Genomic DNA, 27,306 nt, shown 5'->3' with positions numbered 1-27,306 from the left:
ACCATTCAATGTGAATTTATCTGAGAAGATTCTTAAATAAGGAAATCTATTCAGTGATTGGTCCTTGGCTACATCGTCATCCAAAATCCTGTTTGCGGCACAGCAAAGTGTCATAAACAGCACTCAGACTGACACTTAAGATTTAGTCCTGCACTTCACTCAAATTAGGACTATGATGCTTGATAACTAACTTTTAATCACAGCTTCAAGCTAAGATTTTTTTTTACTCTTAAGTCAGTTCTTAGCAGTGTTCTTCTGAGTAATTCTGAGAAGCTTGATAAATACGGGCCCAGGTCTTTAGCAGGTGTCTTTTTGGGAAGTTGAATTATGGTGGATTCCTTCCACTGGTTGGGAACACAGGCAGAGTCCAGGAGGTGCTGGAACAGCCTTGTGAGAACTCCACCTAGCTGATTGGAGCATTCTTTGAACACCCTGCCTCTGAGCCTGTAAGGGCCAGCAGCCTTGTGTGGGTTGACTGTGGGTGCTTCTCAAGTCTCTTATTTGTCGTTTCCTTGCTCCTCAATCCTCGCTTGATCCGGAAGTTGTTCTGCTCTGCTCTGCCATCTTGCAAGCCGTCCCAAAGCTCTTATTTGCGCTCCGAGGAGCGATGAGGGGGATCTGTGTTTATTGTAGGTCTGAACAACAAAAGCCCCACACACTTTAACTTTATTTATTTATTAGAAAGAGTTTTCTTTTTTTTTTTATTTCTCCCATCAACTTTTATTATGGAGACAATTAAAGTCAGAGAGTCTGTCTGTCTGTAGGTAGTGAGGTCTGAAGGACACATTCAGCAGCTCATAATGCTTACAGCTCTGTGTCTCTCTGACTGAAAAGTTTGTAAAATACTGTTGCTGTTAACATTCCCAAACAACAAGACAACAAAAAAAAATGCACCACAAAACCATAAAAAACTACGTAACACATGCGCACACAGAGCCGTGTCCGGAGTCGCTCTGGCAGAGTAGCGCCCCCAAACTTCTTTGATTAACACACAATCACTGTGGCAGGGAAAGATCTCACATCTGCTGTTGACTCAGGGGCCACAGAATCACTGAGGCCCCGCCATTTGAATAGCTCCTTGAGATTAAAGACAAAGTTTTTTCAATGAATTATTTCATTCTGGTTTCTTGGTTGTGTGGCTTGACAATTAACTGTCTTCTTCTTCTTTGAGGTGTCAAGGCCGTCCAAATTCTAAAGTTTCCAGAGAGTAAGTGTTTGCTCGCAGTGAGTGTGCGATGGCTGTCCTGGGAGGCACACAGCAGGTGAAATTAAATGGTAAAGAGCACAAAAAAGAGAGATTAACCGCAAAGGTGGTCAAAGGAGGGAGCTGTGGCAGCAACATATGTAGTAACAGCACAACTAAGTAGTTAAAGATAAAAGAAAAGACATCAGATAAGAGATAGAGAAAGCTTGGAATAAAGGAAAAATAAGGAGAAACTGTTTGACCAACAGGTAGATAGTACTGACATTCAATATAGCCTTTAGTGAGGGAATAGTCGTCAGAGAGACGGAATAATGAAAGACCCCACCTTGTTAGATAAGGTCTAAATAGATATGCCCCCAGATGAAGAAACGTACACAGCAAGTGGAACAAAGATATAAGTGCATTTAACTACTTGGAAGTATGTAAGAAAAAAAGAATTAGGGTCTTTAAAGGGTCAAGTTGGGATAAAAAAGGAGAAATGGAAAAAGAAAGGCTATATTAGATAGGGAAGAGACGAGAGCTAGATTTGAATAGAAAGAACAACAACTCCCAAACAAAGTGAAAAGTTAAAGTTGATGGCAGAAAGGCAACAGTCTGGCTACTGACCAAAGCACCTACAGAGCACAACAAACCATGAGACACGACGACAGCGAGACAGAGCTACAATGGACAAGATGACAGCTGTGAAGTTTCATGCTGGACGAAGGCGAGAGAGCAGCTTCAAAATGGACACAGCAGAATCTGACTATGAGAAAGAGAGGGAGGGCCACAAACAAGCAGTGATACAGGAGGCGTTCCAACCTGATGCATCACAGGCCCAAGCCCACCGCCACTGACGTCAGCGTGTTTCCAATGCTGAGGACGCGGCCAGTCAGACCACATCTACCATCTACAATCCAATCATAAAGAGGACAACACCACCTTAAAGACTGTGAACCTAACAGCACAAAGTTTAAAAGGTCAAGAAGGCTTCACAGTGAAAATGAACTTCAGCCAAAATGCTCTCACATGATCCACATTACAAATGGTCAGACTGTCAGAGGCCTTGAAAACTGCAACATTTGCTGAAAAACAACTGTTATTTCAACATTAGCTATTTGAACATCCAATAGCAATACAATTCAATACACAGATATACAGGAGGTTAGAAGGGTTCAATTGCAAGCAAATATAATATCTAGGAAGCAAACTCATGTTGAAAAAGATTGATATTTTCCTCAAAGATAGAGACAATATTTAAAGTTTCCAAACTACAAACAGTAGGATTCACTTATTGGTAATAGTAAGATACAGATAAGCAAGTTTAATAATCCTTCACAGCCAGTCAAAGACCAGAGGAGGCCACTCTCCTATGAGGCCTCGTGAGGCAGACGCAGCAGCAGGCAAGATCAAGCGCGACCTGCATCACCACAGAGACGACTTTGACTTGAGTCAAAGTGAACCAGCAAAGAGAAGAACAAGACTGTAACTACAAACGACTGAGTGCCCTCAAATTGGGACCCAGTCTGTTCCCCAAGAAACCTGAGTGCCAAAGTAAGTTCCACAGTACAACAGGCAACTTTCAACATGGACATCATACATGTTTATCGGACATTTTGCACCATTCTGAAGTGTCACATGAATGATTGTTGAAACACTGTTATGTCTGGTTACTGTATTGTTACACAAAAAGTTCACTATGCACCCTGTGATTGTTTTGATATATGATGTGTGCCTTTCAACACATTAGCTGTTGTTATAATTGTTAGCTTGCTAAATATATAACGAAAGAACAGCTCACTGCATAAAATTATTTGTTTCATGAGTGTAAACCATTTACAAGGTACATCTCACTATAATATAGCACGTATAGGTAGTTTAATAGTTTAATAAGCTCTTTTAAAGGGTAATGAGGAGGAGAGAGGAGTAATGGAAATCCTTGTCATTATAACTTGCTCAAATGTGTTAGCAACAGAAACAGCCCACTGCATGATTATTGATTATTTCACAACATGTAAACAATAATTTGGGTATTTTCTTGAAGGTCTGCAAGTCTGAGAAATAGGTTTCAGATGCCAAATACAATAGGTCGCCCACTTTCAGTGGTCACAGTGTTGGTGTATAAAGTGTGAGGCTTTACAGCCTCAGAGGAGGGAGTGTTGTGAATTATTTTAGAGCATTATAGCCTAAATTGTTATCATTAATTAGTAGAGCAATGGTGGTCTCCATTGTCATCATTTAAAGTGTAAAGTTAGGATCACAGTGTTAAAACTCTATAGTTCTGGGTGTGTGTGCTCCTTTCTGTATCTAACTGCCCAGGCTCAACAGTTGCACGTGTGTGTGAGTGAGCAAGCACAGTGGGATAGCAATACAGCATCAAAAACACTTGCAAAGGAAAATGTAGAAGGCAAGGCAGGTTTATTTGTATAGCACATTTCAACAACAAGGTCATTCAAAGTGCTTTACATAAAACATAAAAGCAACAGGGAAATTGAAATAATACACATTAAAAAATAATAAAAGTTACAGTGCAGTGTACAATCAGGGTTAAAAGAGTTAAATGGAAAATAAAAACAGGCTGAGGGGTTGAGCAAATAATTGAGTTAAAATTATTTAGGAAAGAGAATAAACAGAGAAGTACACTTAATCTACAGGTGCTGGTCATATAATTAGAATATCATCAAAAAGTTGATTTATTTCAGTAATTCCATTCAAAAACTGAAACTTGGATATTATCTTCATTCATTACACACAGACTGATAGATTTCAAATGTTTATTTCATTTAATTGTGATGATTAAAACTGACATTAGAATATTACTTAAGACCAATACAAAAAGAGGATTTTTAGAAATGTTGGCCAACTGAAAAGTATGAACATGTCCAGCACTCAATACTTAGTCGGGGCTCCTTTTGCCTGAATTACTGCAGCAATGCGGCGTGGCATGGAGTCCATCAGTCTGTGGCACTGCTCAGGTGTTATGAGAGCCCAGGTTGCTCTGATAGTGGCCTTCAGCTCTTCTGCATTGTTGGGTCTGGCGTATCACATCTTCCTCTTCACAATACCCCATAGATTTTCTATAGGGTTAAGGTCAGGCGAGTTTGCTGGCCAATTAAGAACAGGGATACCATAGTCCTTAAACCAGGTACTGGTAGCTTTGGCACTGTGTGCAGGTGCCAAGTCCTGTTGGGAAATGAAATCTGCATCTCCATAAAGTTGGTCAGCAGCAGGAAGCATGAAGTGCTCTAAAACTTCCTGGTAGACGCTGCGTTGACCTTGGACCTCAGAAAACACAGTGGACCAACACCAGCAGATGACATGGCACCCCAAACCATCACTGACTGTGGAAACTTTACACTGGACTTCAAGCAACGTGGATTCTGTGGCTCTCCTCTCTTCCTCCAGACTCTGGGACCTTGATTTCCAAAGGAAATGCAAAATTTACTTTCATCAGAGAACATAACTTTGGACCACTCAGCAGCAGTCCAGTCCTTTTTGTCTTTAGCCCAGTCGAGACGCTTCTGACGCTGTGTCTTGTTCAAGAGTGGCTTGACACAAGGAATGCGACAGCTGAAACCCATGTCTTGCATACGTCTGTGCGTGGTGGTTCTTGAAGCACTGACTCCAGCTGCAGTCCACTCTTTGTGAATCTCCCCCACATTTTTGAATGGCTTTTGTTTCACAATCCTCTCCAGGGTGCGGTTATCCCTATTGCTTGTACACTTTTTTCTACCACATCTTTTCCTTCCCTTCGCCTCTCTATTAATGTGCTTGGACACAGAGCTCTGTGAACAGCCAGCCTCTTTAGCAATGACCTTTTGAACCTTTTCACAATATTCTAATTTTCTGAAATACTGATTTGGGGGGTTTCATTAGTTGTCAGTTATAATCATCAAAATTAAAAGGAATGAACACTTGAAATATATCAGTCTGTGTGGAATGAATGTATACATTATACAAGTTTCACCTTTTGAATGGAATTACTGAAATAAATCAACTTTTTGATGATATTCTAATTATATGACCTGCACCTGTACTCTCTCTAGCTAGTCTGAAGCAGATTTTGTGAAAATTGTATTACAAAACATACATCAATATAGTCCATCACAGTAAGAATGTCCTTTTTCTAGCACAGAGCACAAACAACACCAGTTTATTCCACAAGAGTCAGGTTATGGATGAAAAAGTATGATCAAGCGGAGGGCATGCAAAGGACACAGAGAGGAGGAGCAGCACAGTCAGAGACTTTCTCACCAAATGCTGATGCACGTGAAAATCTTGGACTTTCCCAGATCCAGGTGCAGCAGGAAAGAGAGCCAAGAGATGATGTGATCCAAGAAACAGAACTATAAAAGGAGGTGAAAGTCAGTCGTTTCATGGTTTTCATGTCGACTCGGGTCTCTGTTCTGGTAACAGAATGGGGCTCTATTTTGCACCGATCTCTGACTCACTCCGGTGGAACTTTTGTATTCTAATTGGTGTCTGTTTTGTCGTTAATAAAAATGTTGGTAAAAGTTCAAGCTTTCTTATCTGACCCAAGTCTTGAATTTTTACACGATATTACGCCCACACTTCTGCGGTTTGGTTTTAAAACGGAGACCTTTCGCTACGTTTGCACCTCCCGTCCAGACTAAAACGGAGAAGTTTGGAAATGCTGCCGACCCAGTTTCGCGTTTCTAAACTCCAGGTAGCGTTTTAGTGAAGACGGGAAAAAACGGAAGACTTTAGAAACGATGACGCAGACGCTCACGTTTGGCTCTCTGATTGGCTCTTATAAGTCATACAAAGCAGAAACACGATGCTGCTGACAGAGTTTTAGTTTTGGTATTTTTATTAAAATTTTCTGTACCGTGCAAATAACACTTACAGCCTGCACTTACTGTGCATGTTTACTTTGCGACAACTCCCAGTCTGTTTTCCGCCACCACCACTGCTTTTAACTCCCGTGTTGCATTCAGTAACAGTCCCAGCTTGTTAGTGGTCCATGCAAAATAAAAACCTGTTGCAGTTCTTCGTCTGTAGTACTTTATTCTTTCGCCAAATCGCCATCTGCTTCAAGTTTACACTGGCACGTGCATGCCCAGTGTACATGAACGGCCACTAGATGTGCAATTTCAGTCGATTTAATGTAGACGGTGTGGTGGGAAAAAGCAAACACTTGTCTTTCTGTGAATTTTATTCAAGTCTTCTGCAGAAGGAATTCAAGGGGACACATACACATCCGAGAGTATCATCCGAGTGAGCTGCAGCGTAACAGGTCATGCAGCTTTTTATCTTAGTCTCAGGGTCGGAGTCCTATGTCATCAAAGAAACATGGTGTCTTTCAGTGTTCCCTAGGGGACACTCAATCTGGATCTATAGAAAGACACCCATGTCCAAGGTACATCTGGTGGTTATCTGAGACGTGTTCCAGAACCTAACCCTAAAGTTGACCATGCTGATGTTACACAGTTAAGTGTCTTGGTCATATCCTTAACTTCTCGGCCCACCCTGGGAAACCCTTGAGTGAAGGTTAACAGGGCTCCTAGTGTCTCTGAAACATTTATTGGTCTGGGTTTCACTGGTATGGAGTTCCCCACTCCATGAGGGAGCTGTGCACACGCATAACAGCTCTGATTGGTTACTTTTCTTGAAGTGGTCATCGTGGTTGCATACCATGCATTGTCTTTCAGCCCAGCCGGGCTGTCAGGGAGGACGTGCATCTCCTCCTCTTCGGCCTGGAACTTTCCCTCAGTCAGGCCAAGTTTGTTGTTTTCATGTTTGGAAATGATGACAGTGAGCAGAACAACGCCTCCGTTTTGTCTCGGCCGTCACCTCTCCAGAGCCATCTGTTGGTTTCAGTGTGCCCGCGGTGAGTGTTTGGGAGATTAGTGGTTCTAGGTGGTCTCAGAGACCTCCACTCCCCTCCCTCCCTAGGAACACAAGGCAGGGGAAAGCTCAGCTCAATCACTGATCTCCATCTTCGCCTGGTTTGAGGCCTTTTGGTTGCTTTGGCACTCGTTTGCAGTGGGTGGCGTGAATCCAAGTTGCTCTTTCAGCCACTTTTACTGCTGTTTCTGTTGTTAGCAGTATCTGAAATGGCCTGGTCCACCTGCGAGCCCTTTCTCCTGAAGTCCTTTCCCACAATCCAGTCCCCTGGCTCCAGATCGCGCAGTTTCTTCTCTGCGGCCTTCGGGATGGTGTTTTTGACCTGCATATGAATTTCAGAAAGCACAGAGGACAAATTAGCACAATATCTCAACATTTCATCCTCACATTGGCTGGTATCAGGGAGTTGTCTTTTTACTGGCCCAATCCCCGTGTTCAATGGTCTGCCAAATAGGACTTCAAAAGGACTGAGACCCCCTCTGCCCCTCATCCGGCTTCTCATGTGCATTAAAACGACTGGCAAAGCTTTTGTCCATGTTAAACCTGTTTCTTCACAGCATTTAACAAGCTTGTTTTTCAATGTGCCATTTTCTTATTCAACTGCACCTCCGCTAGCTGGATGATGAGCACAATGTTGCCTCAGATCAATCCCCATATCCTCCCCTACACTCTTCAGTGCTGCGCTAATGAAAGGTGTGCCATTATCACTGGAGATCTTAGCTGGGATCGCTCAGCGATGATCTGGCTTATCAAAGCTTTTGCAACTGCTGCTGCATCCTGTTTAGATGTTGAAAATGCCTCTACCCCTTTAGAGAACATATCTACCATGACAACACAATATTTCTTCCCCTGTGACAGTGTCAGTTCAATGAAGTCCATTTGCAGGTGCTCAAATGGTTTGTCTGGGGGTGGGTGTGCCACCTGTGGGATCTGAATCGGCCGCCCCACATTGTTAGTTGCACAAATGATGTAAAATAGTCTCATGCAAAGTTGTTACTGCAAAAACAATTTTTACCAGGAGCTGGATCACGTGATGCTGAGCCGTCCACAAACAACTCCATGTCTGGGTTTGTTACAGGAGTCTCCTGCAAGTCTGCCCTTAGAGAGCAGGTTTCTGCTATGACTGCAACACAATCATGCGGCTGTCCTTCACCTGGAGTTGGGAGGAGAGTAGCAGGATTCAGTACAGTGCAGTAATGTTAGATATATCAAGCAACACAGTCTTGTATCTCAGCCACCTGGATGTGGAGAGATGAGATGTTTTTTGTTCAAGCAAAATCATCGACAGCATGTGGAACCAACAATGTCAAGTCTGAATAACCCACAATGTCACGTGATGCCATGGCTGCTTTTTCAGCAGCCGCCACAGCTCTCAGGCAGTTTGGCTGCAACAGAGTCCAGTTTGGATGAAAAATAAGCTACAGGTCTCAGTCGTCCCCCATGGTCTTGTAGTGGTACTGAGGTCATGTACCCCCCCTTTTCGTCAACAGTCTGGGTGAAATGTGTGTTACAGTCGGGGAGACCCAGGGTCGGTGGAGACTGAAGAGCCCGCTTTAAATCAACAAAAAAAACACTGAATGACCATAAAAGAAAGAAACACCACAAACTCAAAAGCTTAGTACAAAACAAAATATTGGTGCATTTCAAGATTTCACACAAAAATACAATCACAAAGTAAAACACAAACCAACTGAAAATTCCATTTCGGGTTTTCTGCACACTTAAACCAAACAATCTCAAAAACACAAATGAGTTGCAGTTCATTTCAAAATCACAAAAATAAATTCAGTCCAGTGCCAAAGCAAAAAAAAAGATAATAAAACTGGTTCAGTTTCTCTGGCACAAACAAAACAAAAAGGAGGAGGTTTAATTGTCGCGCCATCCGGCAACGAATCAGTGCGGCTCATTTATAAAATGGGCGTTTCCGGGGTTTTCCACGGTGGTGAAACCTGGTGAATTCTAGGTTGTCACAAGATCTATATAATGTCTAAATTCTTACGTGTTTCTATTAAATGTTAACAAAGCTAGTAGTCTGAGGAAATCCTATCCCGTTTACAAAAAGCCTTTGTTCAACATTCACACGGTCTGTTAGTGTTTTTTTTACCCAGTCGCAATTCATTCACACAAGGCTGTTTGCAATGCCCACTCAAAAAAATGTTTTCATTCGCACTTCATTCATACATCTGTAGTGAACACATTCAGCATTCAACAATACTGTCTAATTACTTGGTAATCACCTAGAGCAGCAACCCCAAGTAAAATAATAAAAAAATAAAATTGTTTTTCTTCAATTTTATTGCGAGTCCTATGACTCACACCCCTACTTTACTGTGGGTCCCAGACCCAAAAGAACTGATGCAACAGCAGGTCCCAGACCTATAAGAAATCCACTGCCCCCCAGTGATTTCTTGACTATAGTACCTTTAACACAAAGCTTTGCCGATTCACACGGCGGCCCCAGGCCTGCCCTGCTGACACGTCTGTCACGCTCACCCTGAGAGGCAGCGAGAATCGTTCCACTTGAACAGTCTACTCACCACAAAGAGAGTGTTGCCAGCCATCAGGTTCTTTGTGGATCACAGCGGTGAGGGAGCCTCAGACACTCAGGCGTCAGGCCCTCAACGTCTCACCCGTATTTTGGCCATACGGTTTTTCACCTGCAGCTCCGAGTGTCCGAGTCCTCTCGCGTGTGTGACGAGCCGACAACGCCAAAATTGTGGTGGGAAAAAGCGTATTTAAATAAATCTGAATGAACCTCACCGCTGTGTTCACCACTTGTTACCGTCCGCACTGTGGAAGTTGATGGTCTCCATCTTCTCCATGCTCTCCTCCAGGTCCGTCTCCGTGACAACATGTCGTCTGCAGAGATGTTACTGCAGAAAACAGGTCAGCTTTACTACAACACACGCTGAAGTACTGCAGGTTATACACGCTGAAGTACTGCAGGTTATACACGCTGAAGTACTGCAGGTTATACACGCTGAAGTACTGCAGGTTATACACGCTGAAGTACTGCAGGTTACACACGCTGAAGTACTGCAGGTTATACACGCTGAAGTACTGCAGGTTACACACGCTGAAGTACTGCAGGTTATACACGCTGAAGTACTGCAGGTTACACACGCTGAAGTACTGCAGGTTATACACGCTGAAGTACTGCAGGTTACACACGCTGAAGTACTGCAGGTTACACACGCTGAAGTACTGCAGGTTATACACGCTGAAGTACTGCAGGTTATACACACTGAAGTACTGCAGGTTATACACGCTGAAGTACTGCAGGTTATACACGCTGAAGTACTGCAGGTTATACACACTGAAGTACTGCAGGTTATACACACTGAAGTACTGCAGGTTATACTCCACATGGTATACACAGAAGAATATTAAACACAGTACATCATATCCTGTCCTGGTGAGTCCAGGTCCCTGTAGTATGGGAGTCTGATGTGACTCTGGGTCCTGGTCTTACCTGACTTTGACGTAGTCGGACAGCAGCCAGCGGTAGATGGCCTTGGTGGCGTGAGTCATGAAGGTGCGTCCTTTAAAGCTGGTCTTCTGCAGGAACCAGGGCAGAGCTCCACAGTGATCCAGGTGGAAGCTGAGAGGGAGGGCAACAGTTACTGAGGAGTTTCCAGGTCCACATCAGCCCTGACCTTTATGTTGGTCTGATTTCTCAGCATCATGTCAGGCAAAGCAGTTTGATTAGAAAGCACATTTCATACACAGGTCGAGTCTGTACAGAGAAGGGAAAACAACACACTTGGACATTAAAGTCCACCTGCTAGTACAGCTGAGTGTGTGTATATTAAAGTGTTCTCTGGTTGCTGTGCTGATAAATGTTGGGAACTCACTGGCTGATGAGCAGCAGGTCAATTTCAGCCGGGTCGATCAGGTCGATGTACGGCAGAGCGTCCATCCCGTCCAGACCAGGATGGATCCCGCAGTCCAGCTGAACCACAACACACACACGTTTTTACACACTGAGGTGACTGAAAGCTGAATACCGTGCAGCTGATGGGATTAAAAACAGACCAGAATCTTTGGTCCCTTGAACTCCAGGATGATGCAGGACCGTCCCACCTCCTGTCCTGCTCCTCTGGACACAAACACACAGAGACAGCATCACTTTCATGTCTAACTGACATCCAGATGTTTCAGGTTTCAGCCTTAAAGACAAAACTCTTCCCCCAAGAACCGTTAACAAACTAAACTCAGCTATCAAACCCAGCAGAACCAATAATAACAGAAGGACCAGCTGATGCATATCTGCCCCCAGAGGAACATCAAGCAGAACTCCATTCAAAAATTAAGCACTTTTAAAACACTTTGTCAGCAAAGGCCAAAACAAGCCAAATACCAGTTATTTATTTAATTAATCAGTTAAATTATTAACTCAGAATTTCTAGAATCCACCAATAAGCATCTGATTTTAATGAATGTTGTTGAAGTTAACGTCAAGTCTCGCGGTTAGATTTCCACGTTGAAAACCTTCTTAAATAAATAATGTTTGGTACATTTGGTCTGCGCCGAAATGAAGCCTTGCCTCTAATGAATAGTTAAGTTTAAATAGCAAGTTTAAAAAAGCTTTGGCCTTTGTTGATAAAAGGAAGATCTACTAAATTGGTGTTTTTCTGAATGGAGTTTGGTGAGAGAGCAGCAGCCACGGAGGCTAAACCAGGTAAACGTTGTGTTTGAACTCACAGCGGGCGGATGAGCAGTTGGTCACTTTCCTCCGCAGGAACCGTGGCGTCACATTTACGTTTAGACGCCATGTTTACCTGAATAAACTCACAAATCTTCCACAAATACTAAATTAACTCAGAACTTCAGCTATTCCGCGCGTTGCCACAACTTTAACTCACTTCCGGCTCCTGCTGAAATACCTCCGTGTGGTACAACTGCTGGTAACTTTGGTTCCACCTTTGGGAGTGTGTTTTTCTTCTTCTTTTATGGCAGATTGCAGCCATGACTTTTAAAGGTGCATACGCCACCTACTGTACCGGAGTATGTTGCATGAACTATGTTTGTTGACACAACTTCATTTCATAAAATAATTAAAATAATATTGAGAGAAAAAACTAAATCCTATTATATATCTCTATATTTTTCAGATAATAATAATAAACCTTCAAGGCTTCACTTCCTTCCTGCCTGACTTATCTTTTGATTTAGCCTTTGTGAGGATCAAACTCAGCAGGAAAAGAAATGTACTTGAGTAACAGAATAAATCAAGACTATTTGTTGAGTTTTTGTCTTCAAACCTTTATTGAAATAAATGAGAAGCTCTGCAGCCATCAGCAGCTACTAGATGCTGCTCCAAGAAAACTTTATTAAAGTGAAAATCAGAGTCAACACAGTTTGTACACAACAAGTTCAGCCCTGAGATCATTTCACCATTTCTAAGAAAACACATTTCTGACATTAAAGGCACAATCAGTGAGCCAGATGTTAACCAAAGTGAAGCCTCGTCCACCACCAACATTTAAACCACAGGACTGGAAGTTGTCTCCCTCCTACACAGAACACAGAGACACTGAGGAGAACCATAGACCAGACGTAAATCCAGGATAAAGAGGTTCAGTGAATGTGGTGTTGAAGGTGTGGAGGTGGATCAGTGTGTCAGAGGAGACTCTGTAGAAGGACAGAGAGCCAGCAGGACAGTCCACATACACTGCTGCTCTGTTAGAGGAGGAGGAGGAGGAGGAGAGAGGGAGGACTGTTTCTCTCTTATTGTGAAAGACAGAGTAACGACCATCATAGCAGCTCAGACTCCAGGACTGATCATTACATCCAAACACACAGTCTTTACTCTTTCCTCTCCTTCTGATTCCTCTGTAACTCACTGATATATAAACTCCTCCTCTCCACTCGACCTCCCAGTAACAGCGACCAGTCAGACCATTTCTACACATCAGCTGTTCCCAGCACTCAAATCTCTCTGGATGATCAGGATATGGCTGCTTCTCCCACACCCATGTCACCTTCCTGTTGTTGTCAGACAGTTTGAGGTTTCTGTGTGCTGTGTTTGTGTCCAGTGTGAGTTCACAGAAATCTGATGGAGAGAACGAGACACAACACAGCAGCAGTTTATCATCAGACACATCTGAAGGTTTATTCTTTGTTTGTGTGCTGATGTTGTTCATTTCTATAAAGTTTAATGATGATGCATTTAGTCAGTAATGTTTGAATGAATAAATATCACAACTATCAACTTTGTATTAAGAGAAACTGACTGTGTGCTGTTTTGTCATCATGAGTCAGATTGAATCCACACTTACACTTCCTCACATCAGGTTTTAACCTCTGCTCTCCACCATGGTCCACCCTGGAGGAAGAAACACAGTCAGAGTGATTTTCTATCCAACATGAGTCCTAACTGCTGTTCAACATGAAGCAGTGTTCCTCAGTTTGTCAGTGTGACAGAGAAACAGGCTGAAACTCATCTGTGTCAACTGTCTCCAGGATTCTTTCACTGTCTGAGAAAAGGACCTGAAGAAGAAGACAACTAATATGAGAGCAGGATGTCAAATATTGTCCTCTGCATGTTGTCCCGCTAAATAAACAGTTTGACCAGCATTCACACATGAACAACTAAACTGTTTCCAGACTGTTCTCAGATCAGATTCAACTTGTATTGAGTAATTTCTGTCAGAAACAGAGGGTCTGAGGACAGAGAGGCCACATGATGTACAGATTGTAAAGCTTTGAGACAAGTTTGTGATTTTGCACTTAATAAAACTGACTTGGGAATTTCATATCAATAAAGGACTGTATTTCACAGAGACAGATGAGGCTAAATGATGAAGTTAACAGAGAATAAAGGCACCGAGAAGGTGTTTCTCTCAGCAGCAAATAATTATATGCATCTAAATGTGCGCATTTGTTTTGCTTTAAATATTTAACAATTGTATTTATAATTAACAAAACACTAGTGTTTACAGTGTTGGACAAACCACTTGGAAAATGTAGTGAGCCAAGCTACCAGTTAACTCTACATTAAATGAAGCTTCACTACACTGAAGCTACAACCAGGAGAAACGTAGCAAGCTCAGCTACAGCAACATGGCAGAAGTCCTTTACTACATCTGAGCTACTTTGTTTATATTGAACCAACTTCATTCCACAGTAGCAAAAGAATAAAGACCTGCTCCAAAAAGTAATAATGTGAGAGATCTAAATCAGACAGAAACACCCAAATATTACAACAAAATGTATTTCCTCACAAACTGAGAACCAGTGGAAAAACATTGTTACTTTAATAGATGTGCTGCTTGTCAAAAAAGCATGACATTTTCAACGTATGATTTATTTTGATAGATACACAAAAAAGTATTGTCAGCCACTGATTGTGCAAGTTCTCCTATTTAGAAAGATGAGGTCTGTTTTGTCATAGGTACACTTCAACTATGAGACACAAAATGAGGAGAAAAAAAATTCCAGGAAATCACATTGTAGGATTTTTAAAGAATTTGTAAATTATGGTGGAATATAAGTATTTGGTCAGTACTCAAGGTCAATGTTTCCTGTAAGTCTTCAGCAGGTTTGCACACTGTAGCTGGTATTTTGGCCCATTCCTCCCTGCAGATCTCCTCTAGAGCAGTGATGTTTTGGGGCTGTCGCTGGGCAACACGGACTTTCAACTCCCTCCACAGCTTTTCTATGGGGTTGAGGTCTGGAGACTGGCTAGGCCACTCCAGGACCTTGAAATGCTTTTTAACGGAGCCCGAGCGGCGTGTTTGGGATCATTGTCATGCTGGAAGACCCAGCCACGTTCCATCTTCAACGCTCTCACTGATGGGAGGAGGATTTGGTTTAAAATCTCACGATACATGGCCCCGTTCATTCTTCCCTTAACACGGATCAGTTTTCCTGTCCCCTTTGCAGAAAAACAGCCCCAAAGCATGAGGTTTCCTCCCCCATGCTTCACAGTAGGTATGGTGATGCAACTCTGCATTCTTCTTCCTCCAAAGTTGAGTTTTTAACCAAAAAGTTCTATTTTGGTTTCATCTGACCACATGATATTCTCCCAGTCCTCTTCTGGATCATCCATATGCTCTCTGGCAAACTTCAGACGGGCCTGGACATGTACAGGGGGGGACACGCCTGGCGTCCCTCTCGGCGTAGTGTGTTACTGATGGTAGCCTTTGTTACTTTGGTCCCAGCTCTCTGCAGGTCATTCATCAGGTCCCTCCGTGTAGTTCTGGGATTTTTGCTCACCGTTCTCATGATCATTTTGACCCCACGGGATGAGATCTTGCGTGGAGCCCCAGATCGAGGGAGATTATCAATGGTCTTGTACGTCTTCCATTTTCCTACAATTGCCCCACAGTTGATTTCTTCACACCAACCTGCTTGCCTCTTGTAGATTCACTCTTCCCAGCCTGGTGCAGGTCTACAATTTTCTTCCTGGTGTCCTTCGACAGCTCTTTGGTCTTGGCCATGGTTGAGTTTGGCGTCTGACTGTTTGAGGCTGTGGACACGTGTCTTTTATACAGATAACGAGTTCAAACAGGTGCCGAGTGGAGGACAGAAGAGCTTCTTAAAGAAGAAGTTACAGGTCTGTGGGAGCCAGAAATCTTGCTTGTTTGTGGTGACCAAATACTTATTTTCCACCATAACTTACAAATAAATTCATTAAAAATCCTACAATGTGATTTCCTGGATTTTTCTTTCTCATTTTGTCTCTCATAGTTGAAGTGTACCTATGATGAAAATTACAGACCTCTCTCATCTTTCTAAGTAGGAGAACTTGCACAATCAGTGGCTGACTAAATACTTTTTGGCCCCACTGTATATATATTATTGTTAACATTTGACTTTCTGCTTTCATTTATTCATTTAGCTGACGCTTTCATCCAAAGAGACTTACAATTGCTATACATGTCAGAGGTTGACGCCTCTGTAGCAACGAAGGGTTAAGTGTCTTGCTCTACATATCAAAGTTTCCTCCTCACTAGAGGAAGAGGTGGTCAGACTGGACCCTGATCCTTTTCACAAGAGCTTTTTGTTCAGGCGACACAATAGAAAGTAAACTCAGTCTCTCGTGTCTTTATTCCCCTGCAGCAAAGTCACAAGGATTTGATGTACGTGATGTGACCGTCATACGAAAGTGCTTTTGTTGGCTACACATACAGGTCTGTGTATGGCAAATCCATTTTCCAGCATATTGATAAGACTCAAGACATTTACAGAAGAGTTTATCAAGATATTGTTTTTCATGGATTATTTATATTTACAGATAAAATGCCACATGAAATAAGGATGATAAGATATTTTAAAAAACCTGTGTGTAAAATGATGATGCTCTAACTGCTTTAAAGGGCGAGGAATATGACTTGATTTGGACTAGCTAACGTTGTGCTGTAGAAAACTTTCAAATGATATATGATTCAATATGGAGAGTTCTCGAAAGACCGGTCAAACTTTTAGTTGGAAAGTGCTAACAAAGATGAGATTTACGCAATCTAAAGATCACAAACTTGGTGTAAAATAGACAAAACATAATGTTTAAATAAATATTATATATATACATATACACTGCTCAAAAAAATAAAGGGAACACTTAAACAACACAATGTAACTCCAAGTCAATCACACAACCCACACAAGTGGCTCAGGTAGTGCAGCTCATCCAGGATGGCACATCAATGCGAGCTGTAGCAAGAAGGTTTGCTGAGTCTGTCAGCGTAGTGTCCAGAGCACGGAGGCGCTACCAGGAGACAGGCCAGTACATCAGGAGACGTGGAGGAGGCCGTAGGAGGGCAACAACCCAGCAGCAGGACCGCTACCTCCGCCTTTGTGCAAGGAGGAGCAGGAGGAGCACTGCCAGAGCCCTGCAAAATGACCTCCAGCAGGCCACAAATGTGCATGTGTCTGCTCAAACGGTCAGAAACAGACTCCATGAGGGTGGTACGAGGGCCCGACGTCCACAGGTGGGGGTTGTGCTTACAGCCCAACACCGTGCAGGACGTTTGGCATTTGCCAGAGAACACCAAGATTGGCAAATTCGCCACTGGCGCCCTGTGCTCTTCACAGATGAAAGCAGGTTCACACTGAGCACATGTGACAGACGTGACAGAGTCTGGAGACGCCGTGGAGAACGTTCTGCTGCCTGCAACATCCTCCAGCATGACCGCTTTGGCGGTGGGTCAGTAATGGTGTGGGGTGGCATTTCTTTGGGGGGCCGCACAGCCCTCCATGTGCTCGCCAGAGGTAGCCTGACTGCCATTAGGTACCGAGATGAGATCCTCAGACCCCTTGTGAGACCATATGCTGGTGCGGTTGGCCCTGGGTTCCTCCTAATGCAAGACAATGCTAGACCTCATGTGGCTGGAGTGTGTCAGCAGTTCCTGCAAGAGGAAGGCATTGATGCTATGGACCGGCCCGCCCGTTCCCCAGACCTGAATCCAACTGAGCACATCTGGGACATCATGTCTCGCTCCACCCACCAACGCCACATTGCACCACAGACTGTCCAGGAGTTGGCGGATGCTTTAGTCCAGGTCTGGGAGGAGATCCCTCAGGAGACCATCCGCCACCTCATCAGGAGCCCAGGCGTTGTAGGGAGGTCATACAGGCACGTGGAGGCCACACACACTACTGAGCCTCATTTTGACTTGTTTTAAGGACATTACATCAAAGTTGGATCGGCCTGTAGTTTGGTTTTCCACTTTGATTTTGAGTGGGACTCCAAATCCAGACCTCCATGGGTTGATAGATTTGATTTCCATTGATAATTTTTGTGTGATTTTGTTGTCAGCACATTCAACTATGTAAAGAAAGGAGTATTTAATGAGATTATTTCATTCAGATCTAGGATGTGTTATTTTAGTTTCTAGTATTTTTTGAGCAGTGTATTAGATAGATAGATATGTGTGTGTAAGAAACATCCTCTATCCCAGAAGAAACCTAAATTACTATGTAGCCTAGAGGACTCAAGTTATTTATGATAATACGGCTGTGTGGTGAACCTATGAACTGAAGTCATATTTAAACAACTATTGCTTTGTGTTATATATAAAATAGTAGTAAGACTTCTCTCTGTGTACACGCATCCTAGAGGCCTGCAAGTACAATTTTGGCTGTGTTTTTGTGTCCCCCTCAAAAATTGCTCTCGTGAAATTTTATGTTTACTCCCCCCCTACTGTGAGATGAAACTTACGCCCATGCATAGCGCCCAGAGAACCTGATGTGGAGAGGGCAGAGGAGAGGACCGGCAACTTGAAAAAGTCCCAGTACACCAAATGTTTGCGGGTCGCGGTCTCAGACCTGTTCAGTCAAATCTATACTGCGCACCATAGTGGTTGATGGTGGAGAAGTGGAACCATCCTGTCAGTCATGCGGTGCGCAGCGTAACATTAGTTCATTAGGAAAGTATGTTCATTTAAGTCTGTTTATCTTTTTAATGTGAATAATAACAATATAACAATAAAAATACATTGTGTGATTCAAAATAATGGTTGTTGAAGAATGAATTAGTGACCGCAACAGATGCTGATTTTACTGCTTCCATGGGAGCTCAGACCTCCTTATGGGAGCTGAGCTCCCACTGGCTCCCACGTAACTCCAACCCTGTTTAAAGTGCTCTATAAACTAAATTGATTGATATATTGATGACAGTTCTCCAGCAGAGCGCTTTTTTAAATGCAGCAAAATCATAATTTTGGACTGTGGTGTCTACACGTTGAATCTAAGCTGTAACCTGACCTGCACCTCCCCAAAAATGCAACAACATGTCGCGGCGATGCAGAACTGTACCTTCTGTGAGACTCATACAGAAACGGCATTACATATGTTTTGTCAGGATGTACAGTATGTACATTTATTAATGATTAGATATATTCAGGTTTCTGCTGGTTCTGGCAGAATATCTTTTTTAGTGTAACACTGCGACCATTATTTCTTAATCAATTTATGTTGTTTCTGGCTAAATTTCATAAACACAAATGCAAATTTACAAACAAAAACCCCATTTATAGTCTTTGAGAAAGAAACTTTATTTTTGTTTAGTTTCTCCTCCAACAGAAAGGCTTTGAAGATAGGCTACTTAATGTCTGTACTCGCTTAAAGGTCTGTGATACCCTTCAACCAAGTCCAGTTGCCCTTGACTTTAACCTTCTGAGAACCTTCACAGATATCTGTGATATCCTTATTTATTTTCGCTGTATTGTTCTGGTATTGTACCCCCTAGCTATAAATACATCGGTATCCCTAATATGAAGTATCCATTGCAATGTTAAGATTGGTGATATATGTTGCTATTTGATATTATTAAAAAGGAAGAAAAAAAGACAGACAGCAAGAACTGTGATTCAGAATATAAAAATGTAATAGAATAATGCAGTAATCAGTAGGTTTTCCGAATAGTGCAAATAAACCTTTCTCAAAGCATTTTCATTTGTTAATTAACATTTCTTGGTGCAAGTTTTTTAAGAACATTTTTAACAAATGCTTTCAAAAAGTGATGTGGACAACATCTGCCATTTCAAAAAGTGGTGGGGACATGTCCCCAGCGTCCCCAGTGTAAATGACACTATGACCCTCCCTCCCTGCTCCCTTCCTACAGGCTGAGCTACTCCATGCTTACCGCTTCACCTCCACTCTCATCCTGCTAACATATCGGTTATTTTGCGCATTTGGTGGCATCCATCTGAAGAATTTTAAATTTTATTTGGCCCACAACTCAAGAAACAGAAGGCAGAGGAGAAGGGAGGGGGGTGTCAGTATAGAAAATTACCCAATGTGCTGCGGTACATGCTTTATGGGCCGACCGTTGGCCCATTTTTTAAAACAGTTGAATAAATAAGTAATTTATGTTACACTGGCCCCAAAGTTTCGTGGGCCCACAAGGCATTTACCTGGTATGCCAGATTACCAGTCCACCCCTGCTTCTATCCATAGAGAAATGCTGCAAGCAGGTCTCACATTAGAATGACTTTACATCCAAGTTTCTGATGTTTCTAATGGTAAGACTTCTGGAGAGCCGTGTGTTTCCTATCTCAGGCCTACTCACTGCTCTGAACAGAATGAGGAGGAATAAGAAGTCCTTCATGATGATGGACTCCAGTAGACTGACATAAAATAAAAGAAAATAGAGACACCTGCAGTGTGTGAGCTCTTGCTGTCTGTCCAAACCTGAGAGTGTCCAGTCTCCAGTGTGGCTCCTCTAGTCCAGCAGACAGCAACTTCACCCCTGAGTCTCCTGGATGATTGTAGCTCAGGTCCAGCTCTCTCAGATGGGAGGGGTTGGAGCTCAGAGCTGAGGCCAGAGAAGCACAGCCTTCCTCTGTGATCACACAGCCTGACAGACTGGAATCAGGAAAACATCATAAACTCTGTGTTTTAGAAAATCACGTCTGCAGGAAACTCCTACAGACCATTTCAACTAACATGAACCTAAAACCAGATGAAGAGGATTTAAACGAAACAGCTTATTACTGACCTGAGAGTTTCCAGTGTACAGTGTGGACTCTCGAGTCCGGCAGACAGCAGCTTCACCCCTGACTCTCCTGGATGATTGTAGCTCAGGTCCAGCTCTCTCAGATGGGAGGGGTTGGAGCTCAGAGCTGAGGCCAGAGAAGCACAGCCTTCCTCTGTGATCAGACAGCCTGACAGCCTGGAATCAGGAAAACATCATAAACTCTGTGTTTTAGAAAATCATGTCAGCAGGAAAATCCTACAGACCATTTCCACTAACTGAACCTAAAACCAGATGAAAAGGATTTAAACGAAACAGCTTATTACTGACCTGAGAGTTTCCAGTGTACAGTGTGGACTCTCGAGTCCAGCAGACAGCAGCTTCACTCCTGAATCCTGCAGGTTGTTGTTACTCAGGTCCAGCTCTCTCAGACTAGAGGACTGGGAGCTGAGAACTGAGGACAGAGCTTCACAGCTTCTGTCTGAGAGGTTACAGCCACTCAACCTGAAAAAGGATTAGCAATGAACACAAACTGAATGTTTTATTTGTCAAATATACAGTTTTAGAAATTGCACATCCATTTATCCACCTACAGAGCTTTGTTGGAGGCTTTGACCACTGGCAGCAGCCTCAGAAGAGCCTCCTCTGAAGCAGAGTATTTCTTCAGGTCAAACACGTCCAGATCTTTTTCAGATGACAGTAAGATGAAGCCCAGAGCTGACCACTGAGCAGGAGAGAGTTTATCTGTGGAGAGACTTCCTGAACTCAGGGACTGTTGGATCTGCTCCACTAGAGAACGATCATTCAATTCATTCAGACAGTGGAACAGATTGATGCTTCTCTCTGGAGACAGATTCTTCCTGAACTTCTTCTTGATGTACTCAACTGTTTTCTGATTGGTCTGTGAGCTACTTCCTGTCTGTGTCAGCAGACCTCGTAGGAGAGTCTGATTGGTCTGCAGTGAGAGACCCAGGAGGAAGCGGAGGAACAAGTCCAGGTGTCCATTTGGACTCTGTAAGGCCTTGTCCACAGCACTCTGGTAGAGATGTGTTAGTTTAAGTTTGTCTCTGAAGACTTTAGACAGATGGGAGGTTGATTGTTCTTCTTCCAGCAGATTGACACCAGAGTTGATGAAGGTCAGATGGACATGAAGAGCAGCCAGAAACTCCTGAACGCTCAGATGGACGAAGCAGAACACCTTGTCCTGGTACAGCCCTCTCTCCTCTTTAAAGATCTGTGTGAACACTCCTGAGTACACTGAGGCTGCTCTGATATCGATGCCACACTCTGTCAGGTCTGATTCATAGAAGATCAGGTTGCCTTTCTGCAGCTGCTCAAAAGCCAGTTTTCCCAGAGACTCAATCATCTTCCTGCTCTCTGGACTCCAGTGTGATCTGTCTCAGCTCCTCCATCATACTTGACGTTCTTCAGTTTGGACTGAACCACCATGAAGTGGATGTACATCTCAGTCAGGGTCTTGGGCAGCTCTCCTCCCTCTCTGGTCTTCAACACCTCCTCCAGAACTGTAGCAGTGATCCAGCAGAAGACTGGGATGTGGCACATGATGTGGAGGCTTCGTGATGTCTTGATGTGGGAGATGATTCTGCTGGCCTGCTCCTCATCTCTGAACCTCTTCCTGAAGTACTCCTCCTTCTGTGGGTCAGTGAACCCTCTGACCTCTGTCACCATGTCAACACACTCAGGAGGGATCTGATTGGCTGCTGCAGGTCGTGTGGTTATCCAGAGGCGAGCAGAGGGAAGCAGGTTCCCCCTGATGAGGTTTGTCAGCAGCACATCCACTGAGGTGGACTCTGTAACAGCAGTCAGGACCTCATTGTTGTGGAAGTCCAGAGGAAGTCGACACTCATCCAGACCGTCAAAGATGAACACAACCTGGAACTCTTCAAAGCTGCAGATTCCTGCTTCTTTGGTTTCAGGAAAGAAGTGATGAACAAGTTCCACCAAGCTGTACTTTTTCTCTTTCAGCACATTCAGCTCTCTGAAAGTGAATGGAAATGTGAACTGTATGTCCTGGTTGGCTTTGTCTTCAGCCCAGTCCAGAGTGAACTTCTGTGTTAAGACTGTTTTCCCAATGCCAGCCACTCCCTTTGTCATCACTGTTCTGATTGGTTCGTCTCTTCCAGGTGAGGCTTTAAAGATGTCTTCTTGTCTGATGGTTGTTTCTGGTCTGTCTGGTTTCCTGGATGCTGTTTCAATCTGTCTGACCTCATGTTCATCATTGACCTCTGCAGTCCCTCCCTCTGTGATGTAGAGCTCTGTGTAGATCTGGTTCAGAAGGGTTGGGTTTCCTGCTTTAGCAATCCCCTCAAACACACACTGGAACTTCTTCTTCAGGTTAGACTTGAGTTTACGTCGGCACACTGGAGCAGCAGTTCCTGAATGAAGAAAGAAGAAATGTGATTAATAAGTGGATGCTACAGTAAATCTGATAAATGTAAACTTTAAGACATCAAGATGGTATTTATTTTCCTCCTCCATGAAATCTCTTCAGCTCATCAGCTGTGAACAGTTTCTGAGTTTCAGCCCAGAAGAATTCATAGATCTGATCCAAATGTGTGCATCATATTAACAGCAGAGTTTGAAATGGAAACTTCTCCCATGTTGCCTCCATTTCCTCTTTCCATCATGTTAAATCTGTTCAAATCCTCTTACTGCTCTGCAGACGCTCAGCCAGCTCCTCCTGCTTCATTCTCCTCAGGAAGTGCAGTGTGATCTTCAGAAATGCCTCTCTGCTGCTCCTCCTCTGCTCCTCCTCCTCACCGTCCAACACCTCCTCATCCTCCCTCTGACTCTCTAAGCATTCTGGGTAATCTGGACTCAGAACCCTCTGGAATTTCTTCACCTCGTTCTTCACAAACCTGCCAATGTTTTCCTGGAGAAGCTGGAACAGAAGAAAATGTAAAGTTGAACTGGTAGAAGTCAACATCAGATCATCTGTGACAGACAGAAAGCCTGCTGGTCTGCAGAGTGCAGCATGGAGACTGGATCAGAATGCTGCTTCACTATTTACTTTGTGGCTGTTGTAATTAGCAGTAGTAGCTGAGCTTGTACATTTACACACCATAAATATGGAGTCCAGGTCTGTTTGATGCTGCTGGGCAGACTGACCACTGGGAACCTCTGAGCTCTGCTGATCAACTCTGTGAAGAAATATGATGATTTGAACATATAATGACAAACAGTGTTACATGTGCTGTGTTATATCTGGTAGAAACAGATCCTCATACACCTATACCAGATCTTGGTATAAAAATGTATGATCTGGTCACTTTCCATGGAAACACCGCTGGGTGCAGGGTAGACTGGACAGGAGAAAATGCTGCTGTTTTACTCATCCAGCTGTGTCTCAGTGGACATCAGCGGACGAGGAGGCTGCTGAGGTCCTACTGGACTCTAACTGGACTTACAGTTACAGTAAGCAGCAGACAAAAGGGCATGCTCATACTTTTAATATTTTTACTTTCTCATGTGTTTGACATTTGTTTTGCACTGTTCTTTGAACCTGGTTCATTTCTGTGCTGCTGATGTGACATGAGAATTTCCCTCTGGGAATAAATAAAGAGTCTATTATTATTTTTAATTAACAAAAACAGTGCTGAACCAAGACCTACCTGAGAGCTCTTTTTAGGAGAGTCAACAAAACAACACAAACATTTAAATTCTTACTTTTGTTCAGCATCATTATGTCCAGCTTTGAAGTGAACAGGGACATGACGGTCGCTGTTCACGGACACACAGCTGGGTCCAGGAGAATCTGGTCTCTGCCGATGGATCCTGAACAATGAAATAACAAATCAGATGTGTCCTCAAAGCAGATTTAATAGATATATTTATGTGTTGGTGTCTCTGGTAGTGAGTTTTCAGCTGAATCTGCAGTTTCTCAGCGATACAGAGTTTTATAGCGACTTTCAGTTGTTGTTTATCTGTCCAGCTGCATCTTTACTGTTAATAGCTCAAAACTAAAAACTTCATTCACCTCCATTGAGCAAGAGGAGGCTCCATAGACAATGTTCTTATACATTCTCAAACCTGCATCCAGCTGTTTGTAGATTTGAACTGCGGTTTTGATATTTGGACTAAGATCTGCAAAATGTGAGACCAGTTTGAAAAAAGGTGAAGAGTTAAGAACATGAAGTGATCAAAACAAAGACACCAAACCTCATCTCAGGAGAGACACAAACATTTAACATGCTGACCTTTGATCAGCAGAGTGGTGTCCACCTTTGAAGTCAATGAGTCTGCCCATAGACCAGTCACTCTTGATGGACACACAGCTGGGTCCAGGTCCAGGTCCAGGTCCAGCAGAGTGGTGTCCACCTTTGAAGACAAGAGGTTTGTCCATAGACCAGTCACTCTTGATGGACACACAGCTGGGTCCAGGTCCAGGTCCAGGTCCAGCAGAGTCTGGTCCCTGCTGCTGCTCTGGGCTTCAACACAACACACACAGAGCTTTGAGAGTGAATAATGATGGTGGAGTGATTTGAGTCCTGGACAGTTAGAGATCCTCATCTCACCTCTGAGCTTTGGTCTGGCTGTCATGTTCCCCACACAGAGTGCTTTTAGAGGGAGGGACTCCCTCCTCTCTGTCCTCACACTGATTCATAGCAGAGCCCACACCTTCACACAAACACAACAACATGCTGAGAGAGCTGCACTCATTCATTACAACAAGCTTTACATCTCAGGACACTTTAGTTCTCCTTCCTCTCAGTAACATGACACAAATATTCAGGGCCGACAGAAACCTTGTTGGAGCCCTAAACAGGATCTGATGACCCCAAAATGTGTTACACAGCCCCAGATTCACCCAGAGGTTCAGTATGTTGACCACAAAATATATCAGATGTATTAGACTGTCAAGATTTGTTACAGTACACCCAAACATCATGGTTTAAATCCTGATCCTGATTATCAGACATTTACAGATTCCTCTGGTTGGATTCTTCTGAATTCACTTCAGGTCAACTTCTCACCCAGTGCATGCTGGGAGTAGCTTCATCCCCCTGAGACCTTTTTAAAACAGCTGGACTTTAACTCGTGCAGCTGGTTAACAGCTGTGATGAAATTAAACTTTATTTTTTAAATGACAATCGGAGCTCTGTAGAAGTTATTTTTTGTAAATAAACTTGTTTTTATCTGCATTTTGTAATACAATGTAAACTCCAGATTTATATGTTGGTTCTTTTTAGATCAGCAGTGTTTGTACATATTTAACACAATAAAGTGTCAGTTAAACAGAAACCTGAGATTACTGCTCATTCAGGGTTCCCACGCGTCCTGGAAAACAGCTGACCAATTATCCAGTCATGGAAAACTCATGGAAAATAAGAGAAACTAAAATGGTCTGGAAAATTATTTTAACATTATGTTGCAGCAGCGTTGTGAACACACCTCTGAGTCAGGTCACATGCAGCACAGGTTGGTGACATTAATTCTAGTGAAAGTTTCATGATCCTCCAAAGGTAAATATTAGTCGCTGCTGGTGCTAACTGTGGTAGTTTTATCAGGTTTTTCTTTTCTTCTCAGCTGGTTTTAAACGGGTGAATAATGTTAAACACTAGCTTGATTTGCCTGCAAAGGTTTAAGGTTTGTGTTTCAGCTGTGGCGAGGAGCGATGGGCTCAGATGTGTTATTGTAGAGAAAGTTGGAGAACAATGAAGAGGAAGCCGGGCTCAGAACAATGAACTGAAATGAAGTAGTCCAGTTTCTGACCGTATTACACTTGCACATCAATACTCCAAGTACTTTGTGAAGTTGTGTTGTGACAGCAACATGTCTGAAATAGTTTTTTGTACCGTTACTCTGCGTTTGGACTCAGGACCACAGAGACGTTAGAGAGCTGAGCTGCAACAGATGATGGGATTTGTTAGTACGTAAAATTGTAGCTTATTATTATATAACAATAAAGCTACAAGCAGAAATAATCGGTATCCAAGCAGGTCATGAAAAATGCAACATTTTCAGAGAAGAAGAGCAGATGCAGGGACTTCAGAGAGAAGTGATGAAAGAATTTGGACTTGAAGCCTTTTTTGTAGGCAGGTCCTGATCCTGTTTTTTTGTCCCCGGTACTGATCTGAGTCATTTCATATTGAGTATCTCAATCAGATACTTGTATTTTTCCAGCACCACTGTGAGTGTTTATTTTTTAGGTGGCTTATGAAATTGGTAGTATTGAATGCAGCTCTTTTAAAGCAAGTAAAGACAACCTGCAAATATTGGGCTTTAACCTGCTTTCCTACAGCGGTATGGACCCAAAATAAACACTTTACTGTGGTTTAATTGTAATAAACGGATCAAAATGATGCCGAAATAACTACATAATGATGCTGATTTGTTTAACATATGAATTCATGCTTTGTCAGGTCTGTCAGCAAGATGACAAGAAAACTACTTTTAAAATGCTTCTTTTCTAAATGGAGTTCAGATCGATCAGGGCTGCGTTATTCTAGATTGTTTCATTGGTAAGTACAACAAAAACAGACATGTTTAGTAAACTTACCAGGAAGTTCAGCTTCCTCTCTTTAGTTTCTGCAAGCAGTCTCCTGTTTCTGTGGCTCTCTGCAGCAGACAGCTTGAGAAGCGCGAGCCAACTTAAATCCACTTTTTAATCCCCGAGATTAAAATAAAAAGTTCATTTCATCAAAGACATTAACTCTGAGCTCCCTTTCGGTTTCGGTTTAACGAGTGGCCACGTTTGTCGGTAGTGTCCTTCCGTATCGAGGCTTTGAAGCGTGTCTCGAGGCTTGTGTTGGTGACGTGTGTGGTGACGTTCGCAGCCCCGCGAGCCGGTTGTACCACGTGACTGATTCAGGAT

General features: G+C 43.0%; 2 protein-coding genes across 6 annotated transcripts in view; both read right to left on the bottom strand.

The window, feature by feature from the left end:
* LOC119909379 (NLR family CARD domain-containing protein 3-like) overlaps positions 1–26,985 on the bottom strand; it is a 55,938-nt gene extending 28,953 nt beyond the window's left edge. The window contains exons 1-5 of the mRNA XM_038727585.1: positions 25,007–26,985; positions 24,689–24,919; positions 24,159–24,266; positions 23,554–23,632; positions 23,310–23,373 (exon numbers count right to left, since the gene is read on the bottom strand). Of these exons, the coding sequence (XP_038583513.1) occupies positions 23,310–23,373; positions 23,554–23,632; positions 24,159–24,266; positions 24,689–24,919; positions 25,007–25,155 (631 nt within the window). The 5' untranslated portion in view covers positions 25,156–26,985. The remainder of the gene's footprint in view (positions 1–23,309; positions 23,374–23,553; positions 23,633–24,158; positions 24,267–24,688; positions 24,920–25,006) is intronic.
* Positions 5,992–11,954, bottom strand: LOC119909426 (cleavage and polyadenylation specificity factor subunit 3-like). Of its 5 annotated transcripts, none has more exons than XM_038727666.1 (7): positions 11,756–11,954; positions 11,087–11,150; positions 10,906–11,003; positions 10,524–10,652; positions 9,812–9,924; positions 8,067–8,204; positions 5,992–7,373 (listed from the first exon to the last, which is right to left on the bottom strand). In XM_038727666.1, the coding sequence occupies exons 1-7, from the start codon at positions 11,824–11,826 to the stop codon at positions 7,246–7,248; spliced, it is 741 nt and encodes a 246-aa protein (XP_038583594.1). In that variant the 5' UTR covers positions 11,827–11,954; the 3' UTR covers positions 5,992–7,245. The 5 variants fall into 5 exon arrangements, with proteins under 5 accessions (XP_038583594.1, XP_038583596.1, XP_038583595.1 ...); XM_038727667.1 differs by lacking the exon at positions 5,992–7,373 and adding an exon at positions 7,899–7,981 and having other exon boundaries at positions 11,756–11,953; XM_038727668.1 differs by lacking the exon at positions 8,067–8,204 and having other exon boundaries at positions 11,756–11,952.
* Positions 26,986–27,306: the final 321 nt, after the last annotated feature.

The sequence above is a fragment of the Micropterus salmoides genome, unplaced genomic scaffold (genome assembly GCF_014851395.1).
Source record: "Micropterus salmoides isolate LMB-PRFRI ecotype aquatic unplaced genomic scaffold, ASM1485139v1 Ms_hic_scaffold_18, whole genome shotgun sequence".
Classification (NCBI taxonomy): Eukaryota; Metazoa; Chordata; class Actinopteri; order Centrarchiformes; family Centrarchidae; genus Micropterus; species Micropterus salmoides.
Note: the sequence above shows the minus strand (reverse complement) of the source record. Positions and strands in the feature narration are given on the sequence as shown.

Excerpts from the sequence above, each read along its gene's own strand:
- LOC119909426 (XM_038727666.1), bottom strand. The coding sequence starts at position 11,826 with ATGGCGTCTAAACGTAAATGTGACGCCACGGTTCCTGCGGAGGAAAGT. Across the intron at positions 11,151-11,755 it reads CAACTGCTCATCCGCCCGCT|AGGAGCAGGACAGGAGGTGG; the intron begins GTGAGTTCAAAC and ends GTTTGTGTCCAG. Across the intron at positions 11,004-11,086 it reads TCAAGGGACCAAAGATTCTG|CTGGACTGCGGGATCCATCC; the intron begins GTCTGTTTTTAA and ends GTTGTGGTTCAG.